Source organism: Scomber japonicus, chromosome 8, assembly GCF_027409825.1.
Source record: "Scomber japonicus isolate fScoJap1 chromosome 8, fScoJap1.pri, whole genome shotgun sequence".
Taxonomy (NCBI): Eukaryota; Metazoa; Chordata; class Actinopteri; order Scombriformes; family Scombridae; genus Scomber; species Scomber japonicus.
The window spans coordinates 10,100,828-10,128,415 of NC_070585.1; the positions used below are offsets into that span (position 1 = coordinate 10,100,828).

Genomic DNA, 27,588 nt, shown 5'->3' on the forward strand with positions numbered 1-27,588 from the left:
AATGTCATTACAAAACAAAGCCGCCAGCACCACAAAAAACAGTCAGCAGCTGGTTGAAAAAGTGACTTCAACCTGAATTTTCTCTTTTTAAAAATAGATTCAGGGCTTTTGAGAAACCATTGGGGGCTGCAGCCTCAGAAGCCTCCCACTAGCTCCACCCCTGGTTTTATCCTCTTTTGAACAATGGAAAAATCTGCATAATAGCTGCAGTGTCATTACATTTTATATTTCCTTACATATAAAAAAGTAGAGAGGAATTTGATTTCAGTCTGACTTTAAACTCTGCTGTCCCTTTACCATAAATTACTGCAGTGATGTTTGTCTAGCCGTAGCTACATAAGTTTACATCAATATTGACGCTACTTTGAGGTCACAGCAGTTTACAAGAGCAAACACAGATGGTGGGTGAATATGATTGGATGTGCTGCAGAGGATGACAAACAGGACGATCGTGAGGTAACTTGGCCCCTTTAAAGACATGTAAGAGTACCTCTGGGATTTTACCTGGCCTGAACACACATATTCACACACACATACACGCACAGAGACAGGCACTTGGATCCCTATGTGTGGGCAGAGATCCCTCTATAGAGCCAGCAGTTCATCTATAATTCATCCTCTCCTCTAATAGGCCTGATATAAGTCAGCAGTGTGATCTGAGGCTGGCTGATCAAATCTGTGCAGTAGCTGTCTTTGGTCTTCACCAGACGCTATCTCTCTTTCTCTCTCTCTCGCTCACACACACACTCGTACACCTTAAAGAAGTCCCCAAGAGTTTCTATGGAGGAGGCTGAACAATTTACACTGATAAAACAGTCACTGACTATAAGAGAACAAAAAGAAAACAGCTATTATTTTTTTTATCACCTTTTGTGAATCAATTACTCAAATTAGACGACACAAGACACATTCAGAAGCCTTATTTTTCCTGCAGATTATTCACCCAAAGGTTAAGGATGAGGTCTTTTCTGGAGCACTACAAACAGCTCCCACTTTTTACCATTCGTTTCTACTCCTCTTTATTATTAGCTTACCTGGCTGATGTCCATGCGTGCATCACAGCTCAGCGGCTGCGTCGACATCAGTCCGTTCGAGCCAATCACAGTGGAGAGCAAACCCCTCTCATTAATCTTCTGAATGGTGGTGCCATCAACGAAGTAGACAACGCCTCTTTTATCCACTGCAATACCTGGGTGGGTGAGAGAGAGAGGCAGAATGAGCTTTGGAGATGACAGAGAGAGCGAGTGGGGGGTAAGAGAACAAAAGAAGAAAAACGAAAGGAGAAAAAAAGTGAAAGAGAGTATTAGAGAGAGAAGAGGGGAGATGAAGAGGAGTGAGTAAGGAACAGAGAAGTAAAGTGAAGAGAGGAGAGGGCTTCGTAGAGACATCCAACTCAGTTAGACATTCAGCTCAGCAAGCGGCTGTCTTATCAAAGGCACTGCACCACAGAAATGTAATTATATTTCCATTCCAGAGCCCACTAAAGAGATTAGAACAATGCAACTGGAGGAAGAAGTTATTTGTCACATTAGATGCGAGCAAGGTGCCGCAGTGAACTTTTGACATTTGACGCTTGCACACATGCATTATATAATGTATATATAATTATGTGCATCCACAAATCCCTTCCCGGATGTGAATGCCTGCATGTGTGCATACGTCTGCCTGTATTTGACAAACACATGTGAACACGTGCTCTGTGAGAGTGTTTTGCTGTGAACAGCATATACTTGAACTCTCCTTGCAGTGGAGCTCTGCAGTAGACCGTAAGCAGAGAGAGGGAGAGTGAGAGAGGTAAGTCCAGGTATTAAAGGTCAGGGCAGACTATGAATCATCTGTTATGGATGAGGAGCGACCTTCATCACCATCTCGTCTCCATACAGAGAATAGCTCTTTGACTCAACTCCTCAGCAATATTCCACGACTCAACCCTCACCTCTCATTCTGCCTTCTGCCAATTCTCCTTGATTGCTTTAACTGAGCATCTGTGACAATAAGCCATATTTCAGTATTCATGCCTGCCATCTCCAAAGCATGTGGCTCACTGTTGTGCCATTTAAAAATACATTTGGTTTATGGTTTATCATTAAATTATGTCAAGTTTATGTATATATCTCTTTATCACAAGCATGCCTCTAAGGACTTCATGGAGACAAAGCCTACTTAGATCTAGCGAAGCCTCAATCAATCACAAAACTTAACAGTGGAATACAATATGCAACAAAAGAAACCATAAAACAAAACAGAGAGCCCTCAGCCATGCTAGCAGCTGTGTGAGGCTGTACTAAGGCACAGTAGTGCTTTTGAGCTAAATGCTATAATGACGATACTAATGAGATGATATTAAGCAGGTATTATGTTAACAATGTTCAGCCTCTTACTTAAGCATGTTTAGCATGCTACCATTTGCTAATAAGCACAAAATGAATACAGCATGTTAGCAAAACTATTGCCCATTGAAAAATTGAAAACTGCTAATATTGAAGACAAAGAGTAACATTAGCATTCATTTGGAGTTGTGATTCTGTCCTCTTGACAAATCTAAATCCAATATTAACACTCTTATTAGTTCCAGTTTTGTCTTCCACCACCTCTTGAGTTAAATATCTGGCTCTTTAGCTAATGCTGCACTATGTTTACCAGCTAGCTGCTGATATTGTCTGTGGGCTGTTTGGTGCTGAGCTGAGCTGAGCTTCTTTTTATTTTGTTTTACCGGCTGCCTGCTAGTACTGGAAACGAGGTTAATGAGTTTGGTGACAATGAACCAAAATACGTGATACCATTTAAGCCTTTGTTTTTACACAAAATATTGATTATTGCAGCTTGCCATAAAATGGTGACAAAGTGCCTCTAACAATTTCACAGAGCACAAAGTGACATCTTCAAATTGGTTTTGTTCAGCAAACAGTCCAGAATCAAAAAGATTATAATGATACAAAATGAGAAAAGCACAATACAGACTGAAACCAGTAAATGTCTGGGCAGAAAGAGTCTACTCATTTAATGGTTTCCTTGTACCACCCACATAAGAGAAGACTTCTTAAAAAGATTTCAATACATCATAATAAAAATGGACAAAGGGCCGACATCATCAGTATGCAGTGCATCATCAACTACTCCTCTGTCATTCACTCGTTTTGTGCCATTTTCCCTTGCTTTTTTTCATTTTCTGTCAGTCTTCCTCCTTTCAAACCCTGTCATATTGGATTATGTGGGGATGTGCCTGCGCTTATTTCCTGAGCCCAGGATAGAAATCACTTCTGCCCTTTTCCCGAGGCAGCACTGAGGTCTCATCCTTTGTGACACACAGCAGTGTTCTTTACATGTTATTTCATTCAACATGTGCGCACACACACAAACGCACACACTCACACTCACACTCACACATACACACAAACACCCAGATGCAAACACAGCACACCCCCGTCACAACTAGATTCACAAATGTCCTCAAACCAAGCAACCCTGGGCCGACCCTGTGAGTCATAAATTGTGCAGGTGGAGTGGAGGTGGAGAGGGGAGGTGGGCAGGGGGAGAGCCAGGGTCAGTGTGTTTCCTCCAGAGGCCAGAAGGTGAACTGCAGAGCTCTCCCTCTTGGCCCCTTCATCATCCCTCTGACACAGACAGATTACACCACCCACACAGCCTCTCCCCACCGCCAGCACCCTTCCTATCCTCTCCTGGCTGTCCCTCTCTCTCCATCTTTCCTAACTTGATCTTCCTCTGCTCTCTTTTTGCTCCCCCACCTTTCTCTCTCTCTCTCCTGTTGTGCTTTGCTTTCTTTTTGTTGTTGCACTCCTTCTATCTTGCCCCGTAACTTACAAGTGCTAATCAAATCAGTGGCCTTTGAACCTTCAATAATGTCTGGCCTCTGCTTTTCTCTGTTCAGCCCATTTTTTAAATTTCTTTCTTTCCATCCTCACGGCCTTGCCATTTCTCCTCCTGTCACCTAGCATTATGCAGGAGGGACGTCTCAACCCACAGCGCAGTCTGAGCCTGTTTCGGTCTGAAATTCGGCACATTCTCCCTGCTCATCCTCAGATCCATCTCATACATACTTTCCTTTCACTTTCCCATCCATTCCTCCTCCTAGCACTTCCACCCTAAACCTGTCCCTGATCTTAGAGCTCATAAATCCTACACAAGGACATGACGAGGCAGCCAGGACTCTCTTTCAATACTGATTTCTTCTCTCTCCCTCCCTCCCTTGATATTACTCTTTCTTCTCGCCTACTTCGGTTCCATAGACTTCCACCTTAAATTCCCTCCTGTTCTTTTTTGTCTTTGTTTGTGCATGTTGACATACTCGGGATATGCATGTCTTACATTCACACAAGGAGCTTCTAAATAGCTGCCAATCTATCATCAACAACACATGCAGGACTGGGCTGACTTATTCATCCTAACATAAGCACAACAATGAAGAACGATTACTATTATTGCTTGGCGTTTAAGGATTTAAGCCAGTTTGTGTGTTATTTAAGAGCCATGTTCATTGAAAAGGCGGCAGATTAGTCCACATTCTCTTGTCATGGGCTGGATTTCCTGCTGTAGTGGGTAAAGCTGTATGCCCTGTTAAGGGAATTTACAGCCCCTCTGTATAGCCAATGGATACTCACAAGACATCAAAAGATTTACCGTTTCTCCCCGGGTGGACCTGGCACTCTGATACTCATGTTTGGAAGCTGGCAGACAGACCAGTGGAGAAATAATTGAGATAAATCTCAACTCTAGGGGGAGACGGACATTTGGCTAAAGTTGGGACCGGATTTTATCATCAAAGAAAAGTGAATTAGACTGAGTGTCATTGACCTTGGGAAAACAGAGGGAGGGGAGAAGAGAGGAGTGAATGAGAGGACGATACAGTGCCGCTATTCAGCTCAGATTTAAGGGGGAAAATGCAGCCAAAGAGACAAAGACATTGCCAAAAGAGGTGGGAAAGAGGAGAGAGGTGTGATGAGACAAAGGGACATGATGAGGAATAGCTTCAATTAACCATTACAGACCAATCACTCTCAATCAAAGAATCTCTTTGTTCTATGTCCTTGTCAAAAGAATATGTGTTATAACGGCCCCCTGTGGCATTGCAATACAATCCAATCTGATTAATGCCTTGGAGAGGGGTCTTAAAGAGCATCAGTGTTGATTACAGCTATTTGAAGAGGAGAGGCCACCAGGGATTTTCCAAGCAAAAAAGCAAGGGATAGGTGAGGAAAGGTGTAAGGAGAGAGATGAAATGAAGTGAGAAATACTAATTATAACATAAGTTGTGGATTGTCTATCTTACTTAGCAGTAATAATAGACAACCATTTGGCATACAGTAACTTCAGGATGTGGTGTGTGTGTGTGTGTGTGTGTGTGTGTGTGTATTTGCGCGTGCATGTTGACTGCTAACACCTGAGCCTGCACGAGAGGAAGTCAGCCTTCTGGTGTTGTGTTAGTTTCCCTTCTACTTTCACCGTTCAAGCTGTCATGGATGAAAGCAAGAAGAATTGGTAAAAAAAACACATCATTGTCTTTGACCCGGTGAAACAACCAACAAAGTGCAAAAGGAGCACAGATTCTGAAAAGGGAACCTATTTCATGGGTCTGTTTATAGAGGAGACAGCAAAATGTGTGTATGAATGGAAGTCCTATTTATACCTGAAAACTTTCATCCACCCACAAAACCACAGCTCATGAGCACACATGGGGCGAGTTGTGCATGCGCACACACACACATACACAGATTGCCAGCAGCCTGATGAGTAAATCATTCAATCTGCCCTCCCATATCCCCAGGCTCAGTGGGTGTTAATGATATAGACTGACATATTATTACAGCATCTAAATGATGCTTGCTGTAGTTGATTATGGCCCATGGTGCTTCTGTACAAAGTAACTGTGTGTGACTGACAAGTCGATGTAGACAGATGGACAGTTTCACCTGTGCAACTGGCCCCAGTGAGGGACTCTGGCCATAAATAAAGTCAAACATATTAGTTTGGGAGAGCCTGAAGGGTTCACTCACTGCTACAGTCTGACTGTAAGTGAAGCTGAAGAACACAGTGTTTCAAAGAGTCTTTAGCTGGCTGTGTGGCTTACTGTTCCCTTTCATCATTTCTCCTCCAATGCTGTTTGTATGTGAATGTGTGAATGTGTGCGCATGTCAACGTGTGCAGGCCCATGTTGACGGTGTGTGTGGGTGTGCGAGCATGAATGCGTGCGGTGAAGTAGCTAGGCGAAAAGATAAGGCATGGCAGTTAATCACATTGTGCGCATATGCAAATATAGAGCGGATAAATCAGAGTGTCTGCAGATGAGAAATTCACACTTCCACACACACACGTACTGGCGCACGTACCGGTTTCGTAAAGACACTGAGGTTGCTCATGTGCACTAAAGGGGGGAAAATAAACCCGTTCACTCAATCTCTGTACTGTGCAATGCTGCTCTGCACCATACTGATTTTGCATGTGCATATACGTATGTGTGTGTGTGATTCGGCACCTACAGTATCGAAAAGAATGACAAGTTATACGAATTGTTCACGCTGCAGTTAATCAGAGCTGTGACATGAACATGTATGAACTGCGGCACTGTATGGTAAGTGCTGCTTCCATCGGCTTTTAAGTTTCCTGATCAAACGCTTATCATCAATCAATACAAGATAACACCGTAAACGAGGATGGGCGTGTATTTGTGGTAGTTCTTTGGTAAGCAGAAATAATTCAGGAATCTTGTAATTAATTATTCATTGAAGCCCCACAGAACAGACGCTGGTTTAGTAATTAAGTCTGAATCAGACACTGTAGCTCATCTAATTATCAACCACTATAAGTTTGTTAACATATTAACCCGCATTAATTAATTATTGATAGCTGCCTTTTTTATGAGCTGATGTGTTCCCGACTACACATGTATAGCGAGGCAAAAAGTGGAAGGCGATTTTGCAATAGTTGCATGCTAATTTTTGTGCGAATAAACATTTTTTGTGAAAATATGCGACTTGGCAGTAATTGCCTTGTTTGATAGCAAAAGAGAGATCCAAAGCAATCACAGAGGCAGCAGACAAACTCAATTATAAAAGCAATTGAAATGCTTTGGACTAGAAAGCTCCATGAAAGGCTGAGGGGTTTGGATCAGTGCGGAGCGTCGGCAGATTATGTCGCACTGTTTAGAACATCAAACAACAACAAGGAGGTCTATCAATAGAGGCTCTTTTACCAAACACACCATCACAACAATCAACCAATGATGCTCTGCAATGGTGAGAGAGGAAATGGGATCAGATGGGAGGAAACAAATGTTTTCATTCCTGAAAAAAGTGGGAAAAAGGCGCTAAACTACTATAGATTGCAAATCTGTATGCAAAGCTTCCACCCAAACAAAGTTTTTCCACACACAAAGACATCACAGTATAGTCAAGTCAAAGGCAACTCCAGTGCAGTCTGTATCTCAAATAGCTGGCTTTACATCCATTTCAGACTGAAAAAATTGTGCTTGCTTGGATGGAGGTCTGGCCACTGATCTCCACAAGAGCTGCAGTTGATCATGGCACCCAGGTGCAAACTTTTACTGTCACTGTATTCCCATTCCTACGACAGCAGCTGACCCTTCCTTCCTCCCCTGTCCCCATTTTCACATAGGCAGGTTCAATTGCACTGCCAGGCAAAACTGTGCCTGCCACCATCACTCTACTTACTCATCTTCCTGTCAGTGTTTAAAGAATCAGGGTTGAACTCATGCATGGGCACGAGTTCACTATCTCTCCCCTCATCAGATCCCCCTCCACCCCCACGACCGAGACAAATGCTATTGCGCGTGTGTGTGTGGCACGTGCGGGCGTGTGTTGGGCATTCACCTCGAGTAAATGCAATTTTTTCCCCCGCAGTGGCAGAGCTGCACTCCTCCTGTCAGCTTGCCAGGCTCCCAGTGGAGGCTGACAGGCCAGCTGCCAGCAGCGGCCATCTCGACCAGTTAAAGGGACACGCGTGTCACATTTCCCATGATCATGCTGACGTTGTCAACCTGACATACCTTTAACAAGGCACCCATGACTAACTCTCTGTCCCATATAGTCTATCCGCTGTCCCTTCACTAGGCAAAGCAGAGCAGGTCCAGGGAGCTAGAGGCTGTCAATCAAAAACAAGCATGCAAAAGCACACTGGCTCGCACAAACGAAGCACCTTTGATGCACAGGCTCAGCCTTTGGCCTTGAGCCTGCATCTGTTATTGACTCAGGGCTTCATTACACACACAGTGAGCTTCAGTAATCTCTCTGAAGCTACCCTACACACTCCGACTACAAACAAGGAAGCTGTCAGTCTTTATAGTGCTCTTCCTAATACATTGCTTGAATTGCAGGTGTTTTACAGGTAGAGCCTTGTTTTAAGTCAGCATAAATTTGCCTTAACTAAGCCCATTTCCTATATATTTTTTGTTCCTACTAAATCTTGGCGGTGGGCTGACTATTTCCTGCTGGAATATCTGTGAGTCCTCCTCTGACCCATAGTGATTAGGACGCAGACTTGCTACTTTCTGAGATGGATTCATAGTTTTTCGAAGTAGCCCAAGACCTGTCTTATCCTTTTACCTGGCAAACTGTTCAAATGGTTCAAAACAATGATTCCTCCAGCACTGCCATTAGACCAAAATTCACGTTTTAATGTATCATAAAATGTTTTTAATGATACAAAATCTCAAGTTTTGTGCCTCAAAATGATTTTACCATACAGTCTGGTCAATGTCAATCTTCAAAATTAATTTCTTCCCCCACTAAATTGATCTCATCTTAATCATAATGCAACAGGTAGATATTTTTGGAATGGCCTTATTATTCTGAATGAGCTGAAATTTCATCCCCCAAATTGTTTCGATACAGTATGGTATTACTGAAACAGGAAGTGTGTTACTGCTACTATTACTTTGCCCCGTTAGGATCAAAATGTTATCATTCAAACAACCTGCTAATGGTGGTACATTTCCACCAGTCTTCCAAGTGCCACCATCAGTCCAAAGCTGAGATCATATTTTAGCCTGTGATTCACTCATGTTTCAAAACGTTTTTTCGCCCCACTGTTATCTGTCAAGAACGACCTAATGATGAAGTCTGATCACAATTTTCCATCTTGTTGAAAGCATTCTTGGTGTTTGACAGATGAATCCCCAGTCTGTTTTGGAGACAGTTTTTCAAATGCTTAAAACAACCTATGTTTAGCTTTTCTGACAGGCAACCTCCTGTGTGACCTTGTTATTTTGCTGCAAAACCTCTTACAGTGCTTACACAACAAAAGTCTAAGTTCATCATTGCAAAGAGCAACAACATTTTTACAGTGAAGATGTGGCAGCACATTCCCAGGCAGCTGGGTGAGCCATAGCTTTCAGCTAGATTGATCCTTCACCCCAAATACAGAGAAGTTATGGTGATGACAATATTACTGTAGGAAAGAATGGACTTAGAGTTAATTTTCTGCACCTCTGACTTCACAGTTATGTAACTAAACTGTAATATCAGACTAGGAGGATTCGCTTACATTCCGATATCCTTGGTATGTAGCATCCTACAGTAGTTAGCTGCTTTGTAGGATGATGTGCTGCTCTTTATTTTCAAACAATTATCTCTTGGGCATTTGGTATAAAAATAGTGTTAGGCTGATTTGTTGTTTAGACATATGGACTTGCTGGGTATATTATCCTGCCAATCCATGAACACACTCAAAAACCAACATATGGCTTGTGCTTTTGATATGAAGAGAATAGGACATAGCGACAATCTTGCAGCTGATCACATGTTCAAGACTGAAGGTCATTTGGGAATTCTCAATGAAAACATGCACTCTAAAAGTGAGAGTGCATGCATTATTTACAAAACCTCACTTGCTCATATATCACAATGTGATACAGTTGAAAAAAGGCTCATGAGAGTTTTATAGCAGTGAGTGAACAGTTTTTAGATTCCCGCAGTGTTGTCAGAAACACTCATGTCAAATAATGCAGACTGTTTGGCTGTGACAAAGTCAGCAGTAAATATACAAACAGGACGTGGGCCATATCCCTGCGATTCTCTCTCCGGTCATGTAAAAATTGTTCACTGACTTGACAAGTCCTCAGTGTACCTGTGTGCCGTGTGCTTTGCTTGATGCCCTTTGCTTTGGCCCAGAGGATTTGCCACTGGCAGCTATATTCTTGGCATTAGTTTTGGGAGGAACGAGTCTCGGGTAAAACTCTTCATTGCTGCTGCTCAGTGATGCATGTCTGTTGCACAAACCATTGCCGATCTTCTAATTATCATGGATGCCGCAGCGAGAAAACAAGCTGTGGTAGAAATAGCATGACCCAATGGCGTCTCTATTTTGCATTATCATAGAGTATGCTGCTGTTTGCCTTGCTGTGTGATTAATTCATGTGTGTATCATTAATGCAGGAATGTCCAGGGGCAAAGACAAAAGCTCGGTCAATGTGAAATGAAACACAGAAGCAGGCTGTTAAAAATTGCGCACACATATGCACTCGCTCACACACAAACCGAATCTTGGAGCTAAAAAACACAGTGCGACTTATCAGATGCCCTTGTTTTGCAAAGTAGTGCTCTGTTTAAACCAACAGCAACAATGATAGTTGACCCTCTGAGAGGGAAGGCAGCCACAGGGCCAGTTTAATATGCAGATGAGGTGTGGGACTGCTGCACGCTGCAGGATTTAGATGCAAAACACTGAGTTCTTTTTCTCTCTCTATCCATTTCATTCATTCCCTACATTCTCTCTTTCCTTCCATTCTCTATTTTTCTCTGCTAATTTCACATTATTTTCTTTCTCTTTTACGCCTACTTTCGCTCTATCTCTCTCGCTCGCTTGCTCTCTCTCTCTCCCAGTTCTGAGCTCCCTCTTTTTCTCCATCAATTTAATCCGCTCCTGCTCTCCCTCTCCCTCTGTATTTTGTGAGACGCAACAATCACTCTGTGCTAAATGCTATGGGAGCCAGAGGTAGAATAACAATGGCATTTTCATTCCAAAGTTATAACACAGAGCAGTTGGCATAGAGGCTACACAGCCCTAGGAGATCTTATAACTTCACTGCCAGCAAATGCAGTTTGAGAAGTGGCAGATTCTAGAAAAGTGAAATGCAGGAGTGATTAGAGCTGTGCGGTTAAAGGACTCTTTGAGGATACCACTACTCGTATGGTGCTGTAGTAGAAGCAGGGGACCGGTGTTTGCTGAGTTAATGGTTTGTGCATGGGCTTGCTGACAGCATTGCATACTTGATTCACACAGATGAAACAAACTGGAAAACGCTCCTATGCACATTGCTATGTATTCACCCATTTCTGTAAATGAGGCTGGCGCCCAGTGTGTGAAGATATTAATTCGCCTAAGCTGCTTACATGTCAACCACCAGCCAAGACAGATACTGTACAGCATGAAGCCTGGCTCCTTTGGTCTGAGGTTGGTGGCCGACCAGCGATGTGCTATGTGAAGCACATTTACCCCTGGCTGTGGCTCCTTTTTTTAACTCCCTGGCTGTTCAACATGCTAATAACTGTGACCAGTTTAAACCTCACCGCTTCATTCGGCACCCCGGCCTTACTATCTCAACTCCGATGGCGTGCCTCGCAGCTGTTAGGCTGCGTGAGATGGGGACAAACGTGTTGTGTCTGTGTGTGTGAGAAAGAGAGAGGAACGGAGAAAGAGACAGAAAGAAAGCAGAGGAGGAGAGAAAAGAAGAGGGGAGACACAGGCCGACGGGGCAACAGGGAGAAATGTGGTGGCAGCATGTCAGCTTCAGATAAGGGCATTAGTCTGCCCCCTGTGGGTCAGAGTGAGAGACTGACACTGCAAGTGCTCACACTGCCATGTGCACACACACGTACATGCACACACCTCTCTGTGGATGTCAGCTTTGCTGTCTGGGACTAGTCAACAAATAATAGATAAGACCTGCGCAAGGCAAACATGAACAACTAAACTCTCAATCACTGGAGTCACTCTCTGAACTCCTCTGTCCAAACCTAAACATGAAACACAGACATGGTTACTTTTAGACACACACACACACACACACACACACACACACACACACACACACACACACAACTATTATTCAGGAAACATGTGTAAAAAAACAGAAAGAAAAAAAAAGTACCCCTTCATGTTGTGAACAGAAGGAGTCCAGAGATGCCAGCCAAGGCTGTTGGATCCTGAGGGACTGACGCCTCTTTCATGTCAGACATGGGATCCATCCTAAATGGAGCAAGGCCTTTTTTTTAATGAGCTAATTGACTGCAGACGCACATGTGGAGCCAACTCTAAACAATGCCCCAGATCTTGTATTCATAAGTGAGTGTTTGAAGGACACGCGATAATCCCTGCAGCTTACACTATGGAGAGACTATAAACTTGGGCAACAGCACTGCGCTCAATAGTGCTGCAACATTGTTGGCTAAATTAAAATTATGGATTATTTAACAACTGTTTGCCATGTTGTAACAATATTATGTGTCACAGCAGGCCTACTGCAGCTATGTCAACACTGGGGCACCAGGATGATTCATCGATGAAACAGGGGGAGGGACAGAAGAAGACATCGAGGGAGCGGAGAAAAAGAAGGAAGGCTCTAATTTGAAGCAAGGAGCTCACCAGAGGACACAAGACAAGATCAATGGCAGAGAATCACAGAGCCACAGCTTCAAAAAAGAAATGGACAGATATTTCTCTGTGAAGTCTACTGCTCATTACCATTGGTAAGAGGGTGCGAGGAGGAGGAGGAGGCGTGTGGACTGTGGCAGATGGATGACAGCGAACCAGGGGGCTCCAGGCAGAAATCTCCAGAGCCTTTATAAGAGCTGGTTAGTCAGATCACAATGGCCAGAAGAAGAGTCTGTGAAGTGCAGTGAGTCAAAGAGTATAGAATACCTGACCGTGAGTGAACAGGAGGAGTCTTGGGACAGGATTTTCTATTACTGTATAAAGGCAGAGATACAGCATGTTCAGTGGTATAAGGTTCACATAGAATGAGTATAATAGTCTTCAGATCATCTGTCAAACTGTAACAAGAATCAGCTCCAACCATTTTTCTCTAATCTTCTCTTTTTTTTCTTTTTCATTATCCATCTACCATCAGGAAGTTTGGGGAGAAGAAATCAAATTTCTGCTATTTAAATTTGGAGCTAGTTTGAACTGAGAAGGTGTGACCATATGAAGGATGGAGACACTTATACACCCCATTTGTTTATTGTGCTCCATATTGACTGGCTGTCTGCCTCCAATGTCAGACTGCATTGCATGCACAGGCTGAGTGTGACTGACAAAAGAGGCCATGTAGAACTGTGGGTGTAGCCTGAGTGACAGGCTTGTGGCTCAATCTCCTGTACAACCTGGGGACTAAGAGGTGGCCAGGTGTGTGGGTGTGATTGGTAGGGGAAGTAAACAGATGATTTCTTCTTCCTGGCAGCACATGCCTTTTTCGTGCAAATGCTGCCCCCACAATCCCAGTCTAGCCCTATTATGGCCTTCCCAGGTTACAGTATAGATATCAGCTATATAATGACCTGATTCCACAGACGCAGGATGATGGAGACAAAACATAAGCATAACAATCTGTCATTTTAACCTCTGTAGTGTGAAATGCCGGAAGACAACTGATAAAAACTAACATTGCAGAATGTGGGTGCATGTTTGAATGCATCCACAGTGAGTTTGGGGACACTGGCCAATCAGAACACAGCAAATACATCATTCATTTATAGTAGGTTTCAAACCAGTCTAAATGCTGGAAAGTTAGATAGATTATTAGAAGGAATCCAAACAAATCCAGGCTCGTGAGCTCATCAGCCCATCTACAGGTATGGATACCATAATGACATTAACGGATGATGGATAATGTTTTTCCCTCCCACACAACACTTCTCTCAGTTTGTCCCTTTGTCCTTCTCCCTCATTCATATTCATGGTCATGATTGCCAGTTATCTATGTTTATACTGTATGTTGTTAGACTAAGAACAAAAGAAACTTTATGTAGGTAGAAAATATCACAAAAATGATTAAAATAGAATTTCACCTACTCAAAAAACTAAGGTTGCAGCATACATACATGATAAGAATGTGATCTTTTTCTTTAACAGGAGGCAATAAAAACTAAAATATGTTTAAACTAATAATGTGACAAATGTGCAGAAGTGGGTATGTGTAATACTCACTGGTGACACTATCTTACCATATAGAAAATCAAGCAAGTTGCATGAAAATTGTTTTATATTGTCTTCATCAATAAGAGTGAGTTACATATAACATGTTACATTTATTATAGTACTGTAGTTTCATTATGGACCATAAAAGATAATACAAATAATATAATAATGAAACTGCAACGACAAAAAATGAACACAATTAGAATACCTAAGTACGCATATAGTTGCACTAAAGGTCTCTATATTGACTTGTCAAAGCAGGAAAAACATGTGTAAATAACATTAACAATTAACAATGGCTCTCTTCCAAAAATCATCCCAGCAAGCCATGTCAGTAAGTCAGCATACACAGTACCAGAGGACTGAAACTGGCTCACCTCAATAGATGTAGCCATTGTTAATGTTATCAGTTCCACCTGTGCTTATTCTCCTTTGCTTTGCATTAATGTGAAAAGTCTGAGGTAAACAGTAAGACTTGATCCAGCTTACAGGTGGGATGTAGTGCCACTGCAGTGCACACTTCATACTCTAAAGCCAACCAACTGCAGCATTATAACACATTAGTGAGATCCACTGAGGGAAGAACAATTAATCAGTTCAAATCGACGCTCTGGGCTTAATGTCTGATATATATGTGCATTAATTCAAATAGCTTGAACTGGGCTAAAGCTAGGAGGGAATCAGAGCTGCATCTCTGTATTAGAAAAGCTTAATATGACAGGCATAGTTTGGTTGACGTTTTCTCCTGTGTAAGCCAGAGGAAGCCACGCTTATTCTATTAGTCTAGTTATCATTTTAATTTTAATAAGAAGATCAAATAATTTCCCTTGCCATATAACAATTGCTGTATTTTATCTTGTTCTCATGGCCAGCTATTGCCCATTTTTTAATGACAAAGTTCCTTTCAAATGACTGTAACAGCATCCCTCTGGACAGCAATATGTGGTACATTTTGGTCAGTTTGCATGAGGGAGTGTATTGAACTGCTGTGGTAGAGGCACTTAAAGCTCCACTCTAGTCAGTGTTATTTGTGTTTAACATGTTGACATTCTTTCAAACAGAGAATGGGGGTGTGGTTAATAATTGGATGTAATCCATGGCAACCAGACCAATTATAGCAGTGTGTCAGAATGGTGGTGATAATAGTGCCTAACCTTTCCACTTACCACAGCATTAGCTATATAGACTAGATGACACCAGTAACAGAAATGTGAAATCCACAGGTGAAACCTGATGATTGCTTCTTTACTGATGGACCACTTATCCTAGGCAATAACATCTTGCTTTATATAATAGAAAATGTCCATAAATTGTCCTCCACAGTGGCCAGGCTCATTTCTATGAGGGTGCAAAAGCAAGCATTGTACCCTGGGTTTAATATTTTGCACCTTCAGTTGAAATTTGAATAATAAATGCTGTGCATAGAGGAGTGTGGACTGTGTGGGTGTCTCCATACGCACCTGCCATTTTGGTTCATGTTTGTGCAGTAATGCAATGTGCAAAAGGGCTGAGTGAAAGTGGCAATAGATCAGCGGGTGTGGTGATTATTAAATACTCCCTCAGCCACTCACATCTGCTCTCATAGTCCTGAAACAGTTGGGCCAGTCACAGTTAAACATGATAACAACAGCTTTTCTTCAGGAGATGTTTGGATGGTTCAGAACATCACAACATGAACATAGATTTGTTTTGGACTAGTGCTATTTAGGTAATAATTCTAATGTATCTCATATGCGTACACAGTCATATAGTTTAGTTACATTACAGCCTCTGCACCACAATGTGTTTCAAGGATAAAACAAGAGACACCACTTTTGCTAAAAGATGTTGGAATAGGGGTTTTGATAAGCCAGTCTGGTGTGTGTAGAGATGTGTGGTTGTGTGTGGTTTAATGAAGGTAAACAGTGAATGGCCGTGTGTAATGACACTGCGCTCTGGCGTGGCACTTCTCGGAGGCTGCAAATTTATCAACATATCAGTCCTGCTGCCTTCCAATGCTGCAGGGATTTAATGAAGTGAAGGAGAAGTTTTTATACAGTATAAAGCAGCTGTGGACAGCAGATACTGTAAGAACACATACATTTATTTATAGATCACTGCAGACTGATTTACTGACTTTCCTGTGAGTGGTTAATTGAAATACATGATTTATATTTTAAGCACAAGTCTGTTGTTGCAGTACATCTGCAACCGCTACTTAGTTTGAAACACAGGCACTTGATACTGATGTATCAGTAGTCTCACAAAAACAAAGGGATTTTATGAGGATGATGCATAACTGCAGCTTTTTACCATAGTGATATGTCATCGTTCTGTTTCAGCAACGACTTATATTTTTGAACTCTGAGTGCAAAATTCAGTTATTTGTCAAAAAAATATTTGGTGAACAGTGTGGGTAATCAACATTGTCAAAAAATGGCTGACAAAAATATGAAATATCATAAAAATGCCAAAATACACTGGAGGGGGTTTTAAGCCTATTAAGCCTGTACTAGTCTGTTAAGCCTGTTTTAAGCCAGAAACTCCTGCTAGCTTTGTTGATCAACACCTTTTTCATTCATATGGGTATTTTAATATTTTGATCATGCCACAATCACATGAAAGGGGATGGATGATAACAATGGGATAAGATTGCCGTGTTTATGGGACATTTGAATGTAAGTGTTCATGTCACCGGACAACAACACTTTTCAGTAGTTGCAGAGTTGGCTGTGTGAAGGTAAATTAACAGTAAAGCACCATGTTCATTAAAATTATGACTTTAATTACCTTCAAATGATAGGCTGCAGTGGCAGGCGTGAGGCTGTGACTTGGATGTTGATGTGAGTACTATTTACAGGCCAGAAAATTGCAGTAATTACAGTAAGGCCAACATGACAAGAACGTTACAGGAGCAGGGGACTAATCAGTCAGCATACATGAAAAACACCTGTACTTATGCTCACAGCTTCAGATTATGCTATTCTGGCCCTGTGCTACTGGAAATGTTCAGGGGAGAAAAAAAGTATAATTTTACACAATTCTTATAATAATACAATTTAGGCTTTGTGGACTCGTCTGTGCAACAAAGAATAGGTTGTTCCATTTACACAACTTTACATACTGTGAGCTATGGACCACAAAGCTAACACAATAGACCTTTTTTATCACAGCAGGGATTTTAATCTCTTACAGTAAGAAAGGACCAGGTGCAACTAATCATATTAACAATGTCCTAATTCCATTGAAATGCCCCGATAAGCCACGACAGCGAGCCAGCACGCACAATACCAGGGTCCTGGAACTGGCATACATGAATGGACCGCAGCCATTATCGTTAGTTTTTTTAATCACACTTGAGCCTCTCCTGCTATAACATGTCAAAGTATTTACTGTGCAAAAAAGTCTATAACAATGTGTTGGCAGACAAGGCAGACAATTCCCTTTATGTTTAGTAACAATTTGATACCTTTTGAAATGATGTTAAGTCAATTAAATAATCACTGTTACAAATATTTTTAGCTGACAGATATAATCACTAAAATTGGATGACTGAAGGGTAGACAAATTAATGTTGCCTGGTTATACCAATTTTTTTATTTTAAAATGCTGATGGCAAGGTTGAGAAATAAGCAGAACCAGCATGAATCCATCAATCTACTGGGTGTCAACAGGACAGGCTGCTGTAGGGAAGTGATGTGGTGTTTATGTGGCAGTACACAGTAGGATCTTTGAAGCAATTAAACATTATTTTAATACCACAGCATAACTAAATATTGGAGGGCTTGCCATTTCACAAATGACATGCGTAACTTTAAACGATTGTGTCTTGTAGTCAAAACATAGCACAGGAATCAGCCATTACATTAACGTAGGTGCAGGGGTTTACAGCTCAGAAAATCAATATCCTATATAAACAAATTTGCATTTTGAAGAGTTAAAAATAAAAAAAGAGTCAGCAGCACTATAATTTAGATTACAGTGGAGTAGTGCTGTAATTATCTATTGCCTGGTAAAGCAGAACATTAGTTCATTATGTCTGTTATCTAATAATTAATAATTTACACATCATTCAAAATGTGGAGTCAGTCTTGAATGCTGGCAATAATAGAGAAGGTTTTACACATTATAAAAACATCAACAATGGTACGCAGGAGGAATGTAGACATATTAATATTTCATCTATAATTGTACATATAGTAACCCATAATTTTAACCATTGTGGGTTAATGTTTGTGGTACAACATCTTAAAGATAGTTCAAGGGTTACCAAAGCAACCTTTTTATAACAGCGTGGATCATGATGATTGAAATGCAGATTCTATACTACACTCTTATAAGTAGGAAATGTATAATGAATATAATAATGTCATCAGAAAAGTGCAGACCCTTAGAGAACTAGTCAAATCTGTGTATACATATATTAGTAATGTAATAACGGTGAGCTGGTAGTAGAGGGAGTTAGCTTCTATAAATTCTCTTACCTCGAGGGTTATTGAGTGCAGCTTCGGTAGCCTTCCTGCCCTCTCCACAGTGGCTTTGGTCGAAAGGTAAACACTGCTCCCCCGTCCCGGCCACTACCTCTAAGTTGCGGGATGGGTCTTTTGGCTGCCCGAGGTTCCTCACTCGGTACACTCTGCGACTGCTGGTGTCAGACACGTAAAGAACTTCCCCCATTGGATCCATGGCAAGGTAGTACTTATGGGCCGGGCTGGTGCTAGTGAGAGAAGGTGTACAAGGTTAATGTGGTGGAAAGTTAGACAGCCGAGTAAGGTTAGAAAATAAAGTTGTGGGTAAAGTTTCTCCATCTCAGAGTGAAACTGACGAGCCTCATTTAGCAAGTTATAATACTGCTCAGTACTCTAAAGTAAAAAAGATTCCAGCAGTAAACTTGTGCTGGAGCAACTACAATAATGCTTCAAGTGACAATTTAAATTTTAAGAATCTGTACATTTTTAGGAATAGGAAGTAAAGAAAAACGGATATGATTATAATAAAACATCATCATGTGAGCTTGCCATGCTCTAAAAAAGTACAATAAAATATACTAAATTATTCTTTACACAAAGGAAGTGAATGTATTGTATTGGAAAATGGTGTGTTTGAATGCATAGGTGTGATGACTGTAGCTAATGCATTAGTGAATAACACAAATGTACAGTACACTGTATGCTACATAAACCTGTTGACATATTGACAAAACACAATGTAATTAATTATTTTGTAAGTAAGCAATTAAGTACGAGGAACTTCATTTATATAACACATTTTTGAACACAGGCGCCATCGGCACACAAAGAAAAAGAGAACAAGAAAAACACATTCAAAAGTACATAAAAGCATCACACACATATGAACATAGAAAACATGCACCAACCAGTCATCACTCAAAGCACACACACAATGGAAGTTATTAATAGTTATGGAAAGGCCAACCTAAAAAAGTAGGTTTTCAAATGTTTAAAACAGTGAATAGACACAGCTGATATAATGAAAGGGTTGAGACCGTTCCAGGGTCAAGGTGCCAGGGCACAGTCCCCTTTGTTTTTTTGTTTAGCCAACAGGTTTTGGTTGGATGACCTAAGTGAACGCTCTGTAGTGTAGGGCCTTATAAATGATTAAAAGAATCTTAGAATCGACCCTGAATTTCACTGGCAACTAATACAGCAAGGCTAAAATAGGCGTGATGTGAGATCTACAGCCAGTCCTAGTTAATAGCCTAGCAGCTGTATTTTGTACAAGCTGAAAAATGTGCCAGGGCACCTGGACTAAGGCAGGTAGAAAGGGAATAGCAGTAATTGAAGAGGGAAAAAATGAAAACAATTATTCGTTCTAGGTCAGATGCAGACAATAATGATCTGATTTTGGCAATGTTCCTGCTCATTTTTGTATTTCAAATAGTTTGCAATGGACAACAGCAATATTCACAAAGGAATATTCTGTGAAAAAAACTTGTGTTCATGTCATGCCAAAAAGAGGGTTACTGTCAGTGTCTGTGCTCAGGTGTGACTTTACACCCCAGTGCTCAGCCACAGTACATATATAACAACAGCAGTATGCAGAAATCTACAATTGATTACAACGATGACATGAGCATGTTTTTATGTTTGCCAAGATTTTACAGTGCTATTCCTACAGTATGTTCGTCAGCATAAATGTACCCACATGTCACGCAGCGATAATCCACCTTATGTATAAATGTATGTGCAGTCTGGATACGGTAGGAAACAGCATAATGGATGCATCTGTTAATCCTACCAAAAGCTCCATCCTTATACAGTATTTCTGAGGTGTGACACCTCCATTGCATCAGTTCATTGGTGCGTTTTAAGAAAGGGTTATGAACACGGGTTGTATTGTATGCATATATGAGTTCCCTTTTTTGATTTTCCATGATGTGTATTATACATGATAGCTGTAAAAAAAAATGGAATCCTAATTGTTAATTTTATGTTTCACCTCTGTGGAACGTGGTCCAAAATAAAGATAAACTGTGGTGGGAGCAACAGGAAAACAGGAGGGACAATAACAGGGAGTGCAGACGACTTAAAACAAAGGTCCAAGACCAAAATTAAACTCAGAACATTCATACTGCTAAATTTGGCCTGAGCTGAATGAGCCACGAGGGTACATGATTGTCTATTGTTCTAGTTGTTTTTGTTAGTTTATGAGACATAAGAGTGGACAAAAGATGAGAGGTTTATTCAGTGTAAGACTAACACAGTGTGCAGAGGAAAGACCGTGGTATGAAATTATTGTGTTTTGTTTTAATGAAAGTGTTTGTTGCCCTCAGTGTAACCCTCAGGCTTCAGTTAGCACAACACCAACACTGACTTAATTTACCGTATATTGACTGAAAGCTGTATGCTGTACTTTCTGCAGGATAGGTGCCAACTGATATAATTGTGGACAAGCAGCTGTGCAGAGAAGCCTTGACGTGCTTCTTTACATAAAATCTACAGTTCATTAATTACAGAAAATCTTTGATATTTTCAGGTTATTGTGTTGTATTATTGAGACTTGAACAGTGTGATCACAAAAGGAGAGAGGAATTTAAAATTTGCACTTTGAACATTGTGACTAAGCGAGATCCAAGCAATTATTTTGTAGCGTGAAATCCAATGTCAGCTGGGTTTGGTCAAAGGCTTCCTGCCAATTAAACTCAGAGACACCCTGTGAGAGTGCTTCTTTCTTCTTTTTTTTTTTTCTAAAACATCGCTATTCTGTGAAAAATGTCTTGCAAAGGAAATTAAAATGTCAAAAAAATATACATTTCTAATGTCATGCTTTTGCACATTCTTTCTGAATTAGAGTACATTTGCACTTCTTACAGACTTAAAAACAGATTTTTTTTTTTTTTTGTTGCTTGACACATTCTCCTGGTTTACAAATAGCTTCCTATATTTTCCAGGTTGCTTTGGACAGATGTTGTGCACTGTGAGGCTATTCTGCCTCCACATACCCCTAACTCTACAAAGAGAAAACTTCCTTCTGATATTAGCCTGAACCTTCTCCCAACCCAGAAAAAAAACATTGCAACATAGGCAAGGGTGCTGTCAGTCATCTAGTCCATTAAGTGCATAACTGTTTACAGAGCTCTGCAGTGAACTGCACATCCATAATTTAAACTTGATCCTAAGAGAGTTATTCACAGAGTTTCAAAGTGTGCCACTGCTCCTTGCAGCATATCATATTTTGTTGGGCCTCTTGAAGCCACCACAAGCATTGCATGGTTACAAATCACTTCACCTGTCTTTTTCTCAATTAGATGCTCAAAGCTCTGAATGCATCTATCCAGCTGAAGGGAACCGAACAACAATAACAACCACAGCACAAACAATCCCACCCAATCCTCCCTTTTCCCTCCACATGTAATAACAAAACAGTGATCAGAGTTGATAGAGTGATCTAGCCATTCCTGACTGTCTCTTTGAATCGACCGCCTGTGCTCTCAGATAATATTGTAGAGGACTTCCTCCCCTATTTGCTTTATTCCTCTCAGAAAATCTTGAAGGCAAAGAATAGACAATGTTTTTTTACGGTGAGTACATTCCATATTGTCTCCCCTCAGAGAGCACCTTGTTTTGAAGCCCTGTTGGCTGATAGGCACTTTGCTGGGAAGAATGTGGAGCGAAAAGCTTTGAAAGCTGAATATGGATAAATAATTAATGTATTAGACTTGAAAGAACAATAGTATAGAATAAAAGAGAAACACTAACATGCTGCTAACAGTAAAAAGCTGCTCTGGAGAGAAAAGAGGAAACAGGAACTGAAGGAGAAACCTCTAGGGTGAGGAAAGGGTATCTAAAGTGCCTCCAGAAGAAACCAGTTCATAGGCTTAGGCCAACTTTTTTTTCTATCTGACGTACGCCCACAGCCCTGTCATATTAACTCACGAACCCCTTCATCCACACCACCCATCATGTTCCAACTGAGTTCATTTAAACTGGATATTATTTAACTAATTCATATAAAACTGGATATGATAATAATGGATGATAGAACATATTTTTATCCAATTTAAATATCAGTGTTTAAGTCAGAGTGTTTAAATTGGAGTGTTGGAAGCTGAACATTTCAACCATTAGCTATTTCAACCATTTATCCGTTTGAGTCAACTGTATCCATTTTAAGCTATCAATTTCAACTATGTATACAGTACTTTTAGATATCTGTTTCAACAGGTTTTTTTTCATAAATATTAGCTATCTATATTAAATATTGGACCATTTGTCTTAGCTAACTATCTAGGCTGTTTATTCATTATGTTAAGCAAAGCTGTTTCCAGTTGGAAGCACCCTTAGTGGCAACACGTGGTGCTCAGGTGTTGTATAGATGTATATAGATGTGGATGCAAACCACTCTCTATTTGATCTCTTTATTCAAGCTACTCCACAATCATTCCACATATCCCCTGGCAACTGCAGAAGTACCCCCTAGGGTACAAGTACCGCTGGTTGGGAATCACTGGTTTAGGTTACATAATAGAAATGTAACACGGATTATGTACATTTACATTTACACAGTTGTAGACATACTGTACAGTATGTACACACCCACCCATACAGTACAACCATAAACACCCAGCCAGGTTATCCTTTTTGCATGGTTTCAAACTCTGGCATGCTAGAGATATGACATCTTGAAAAATCCTTTCTCTTTTCAAATCGGATAAACCTGCTCTGCCTCTCTCACAAACACCCACAAGCACACACACACACACACACCCACACACACACAATCGGCTTGATATAACCCCCGATAGTGGTGCACACAGGCATTCACACACACACACACACACACACACACACACAAACCCTATAACATCTGTCTAATCTTCTGTTGAACATGGTGTATGGAGCTCACACCACCATCAAGGCTCAGGGCCAGGGACGATGTCGAGGTCACACTAGGCCCCGGGCTTTTAGTCCAGCTCAGGAAGTGAGAGAACCGTCACATCCTCCAAACAGACTTCCAGTAATCCTCTAAAACATGAAATCCTTGACATTTTGACTAAGTTCCCATTTACAAATTTAATATCACCTGGTGAAATTTAAATGAGGATTTCATAGATCAGACTGCACACTGAGTATATGCAGATCGTGTGTGTGGTGTGTGGTGTGTGTGTGTGTGTGTGTGTGTGTGTGTGTGTGTGTGTCTGTGTCTGTGTTTGTGTGTGAGTGAGTGAGGGAGGGAGGGAGGAGGGGAGGTCAATGCAATTTGCAGCAAACAAACCAACATAAAATGCAGTGAGGCATTTGGCATTAAGTCTTGTCTTTTCTCTTGACAAATGTTTTTTGTGTGTATGTGTGTGTGTTGTGCAGGTATATAAAGGAGGTGTTAATCACCAGTTCTCACCTGTGTCTGGTGTCTCGGTTCCTGATAATAAGCCATAAAGGAGCATTTAAAAAGGAGAAAAGAGAAGGTAAAAAGAATCATTCATGATGCTAACGAGAGTCACTCAGAATTTCATAGGCTACAATGAGTCAATTTTCTCCTAATAAGTGAGATTAGGGTTGATTTAGACGACTGTATTGTTTCACATTAAATATTAACCTAAACAGGAAGCTTTTTGGCATTTCCTCCCAGAGGACAAGGAAGTATCAAATACAGACACTATGAAACCTCCGTCTGAACCAGTAATATTAGTCAAAGATACAATAATAATAGAGAATGAGAGAGTAAAGTTACATAAGGGGACCACTTTACAGGACAAATGACTATGCAATCCCATTGAGATTCTATACTTGAGAAAATACAGAAATAGAGAATGTAGTGCCTGCAGCGCAGTAGGAGATATCTTCGTCATAATCCACAGAAAAAAAAAAATCTGTTTCACAGCCAAGACTTTCAGCTTCTCTCTTATCCTAAAGAGGTAGATTAGAGTCTGTGATGTCTAAACCTCACACACTCTGCTTTTGCATGAACACAAACTTCAGAATGTATTCTGTTGAGATCAAACAGATCACAACCGCAGATGCCAACCAGAGCTAATGCCATACTAACTCATATCAGCCGACCTAATTTTATTCTAATTGTGCTCAAGTCAATCCAATGCTCAAAATCCCAATGCTCGCTACTGTGGGAGATCCCTACCGAGATGAGACTGCTGTTATCACATGCTTACAGTGCAGTACCGACTAGACCATGACACTCACTTGAGTTCCAGTATTGTTCTGGTGTATCCATCAGCATGGACCCTGCGGATGAAGTTGAAGTCCCCGACATAGAGAGAGCCATCAGGGCCGCTGGCTAGTGCCACAGGGGCAAACAGCATCATGTCCCTGGCCGCACCACTGCAGCTTGGACCACAGGGGACGCTACGGTAAAAACCATTGCCCATTACAGTGGTGATAACAGGCGGCTGCTGGGAGAGGAAGACGTTTTCCCCATTTCCCTTGTGAAGGATTCCTAGGGACAGACGAATGCACACGGGTTTAATGATGGAGCTTTCAAAGCCTCATTTCTCTCTGTGTGATAGGACAGGAAGCAAAATGTCAGCAAACAAAGATTCAGTTGTCTGAACAAGTCCTTAAGCCCAAAAATGTACAGGCTTACTCATAGTTTACTGGTTCATTACAAATGATTATTTTCCTTATTCTCAATCGTCTACATGTTCTCATATAAAATCATAAAAGAACATGTAGATGATTGAGAATGCATAAGGATCTGCTGCTCTATATTATAAAATGTAAAACTAAATAAAATAGGGAACAACCGTACAAGATAAAAACACAGACTCAATTAAAACTTTCTCAGTGTTAAAAGGCTGATGGAACCACAAGCACTGATATGAAGCATTTGTCATTTTAAAAGTGATGTGTATTAACTAGCATCATAGGTAGTCTACACACAAATAATCAATGGAATTTGAATATGAATGTTTAGAAGTTAAATTATCTAAATAAAATTGTCTAGCTACTCTTCTCAATAATTTGGCCATGTAATTAAATCTGCTTAATCGTATCACTCACAGTCTAAATTCATTCACTCATAATCTCTAATTATACGGTATATATTACAGTGAAAGAGTGACAGGAAACATCGGAGCATGATGTGAAAAGAAATAAATGTTAAATACATAATTTGTTGTCACACATATTGAAACTCAGCCAGTCATATGAGATGCCGATCATGGTTTCAACTCTCTAGTCATGTTGCTTTTAATTCAAAAAGAAGAGTGCACTGTTATTCAAGATAACTTTATCCAGGATTAACAAATCAATCCCCAAGCTGCATTCATAGCGCAATTAATCATATTTGAAGAACATGGCCCATTTCAGCTCTATTTAATTCAAGTTTTTCATTTGAAAGAGGTGAAAAGTGCAGCAGCTGGCCTACATGTGACACAAAAAAACCCAAAAACTGCTGAAAATACATAGGTGTGCTTGTGTGTATGGGACTTTAATAAATGAACTATTGTGTTTGTACTCACCGCTGCGGATATTGAGGGCATGGTGTTTGTCAAGAGACCAACCGCCCAAGTTTGAGGGCACTAGTTCAAAACCTTGCATCAGAGCAGTCCTCCTCTCCCACTGAATGACACCAGGACACGACTCGTACTCGTAGCCAACTGACACTGAAACAAGCAAAACACATACAGTACACACATATGAGGGTTTCATCTTAAGCACAGCAATAACTACAGCATGTGTGGCAGACCTGCTGTGTCTAACACTGTGGCGAAATAATTGTGTGTGTAGACATTTGTGCAGAACTTGACTGAAAGGCTTTACGCACAAGCACGCACACACACATTTCCTCCATCGCTCTTGAAACTATATTGTATCGAGTGGTGGGACAGATGAAAGGCTTGTAGTGAGACCTCATCAGTGTATGTGTTTGAGAGAGATCAGTAAGAAGTGGAGGCGTAATCAGGAGGTGCCCGTCTTCATGGAGGAGCCCTAGAATTAGCTGCTTGGCCTCTTAGTTGTAATGATACGCTGTGAAGCTTTCCACTACAACTAACAGCTATCAACAGCTATGTTTTGGCTTGGCAGGATTAAATATGTTCCGACAGCAATTCACCATGTCAGACTTGGAATATGTTTAAAGGCAGCAGGTCACAAAGCCGTAGGAGCTCTTGGGCCGACTGACACACACACAAGCATACAAACATACATGGAAAGAAATGCCTGCATCCTATTTTGAGAGTTGGAAAGAAATTTCCTACCTCAGTACTGCAATAAAGTATAGTTTTGAGATACTTGAGTGTTTAAATTTGATATTTCTATATCCTTGTACCAAATTGAACTGGAAGCTACTGGTAATTTAAAGATTTTATGCTTAAAAGAATGATTAGTTTGTAAGATATTGTAATCTACGATGCAGCACTACAGATAACACATAATATATTAACCTTATACTGGTAGCATGAGTAGTTAAAATGAGTTCTACCTCATCCAGCCACAAAACTACAATGCTCATATAATAATCCAATAACACAGTATAAAGTAATGCATAACTCAGTGGTGAGCCATTCTGTGAAATTATAGTACTAGTACTTATGAGTAAGTTTTAGTGTTAATGTTTTATTTTTTGCAGATAATACTTTTGTACTTTCACTTTGTATAAAAAATGAACGCATTAGTTTTACAAGTCTAGTATCTTTTATATATTTGTTTTAATTTTCACTGTGAAATTGCTGCTTTTTTGTCAAAGTTGATGTAACAGACATGCTAGCATGCTAGCTTGCCTTTTTACACATCCGACATACACAGAGCAACACTAGCACTCAGTTTTAAGTGGTAAATTGAAGCCCCATTTTCACTGACGTTTAGCTATGATAGTTTAACTGCAGATCTGACCCTTTACCTCCACAGTGTTCACCAGCAAGTCACTAACTTTGTGTCTGCATTTGGTGTGTTAGTAGCGCACGCTTTCAGTTTATCTGTTTATTTATCAGAACCTTTCCTGGAAATGAGCTAAATTGATTGGTACAGC

The 27,588-nt window shown here is 40.7% G+C and overlaps 1 protein-coding gene across 1 annotated transcript in view; it reads right to left on the reverse strand.

Moving 5' to 3' along the window:
• The window catches only part of tenm1 (teneurin transmembrane protein 1), a 148,058-nt gene that overhangs the window by 21,259 nt on the left and 99,211 nt on the right, over positions 1-27,588 (reverse strand). Inside the window, exons 17-21 of the mRNA XM_053323537.1 lie at positions 26,081-26,224; positions 24,804-25,056; positions 24,004-24,024; positions 18,630-18,862; positions 1,035-1,189 (exon numbers count right to left, since the gene is read on the reverse strand). Coding sequence (XP_053179512.1) covers positions 1,035-1,189; positions 18,630-18,862; positions 24,004-24,024; positions 24,804-25,056; positions 26,081-26,224 — 806 coding nt within the window. The remainder of the gene's footprint in view (positions 1-1,034; positions 1,190-18,629; positions 18,863-24,003; positions 24,025-24,803; positions 25,057-26,080; positions 26,225-27,588) is intronic.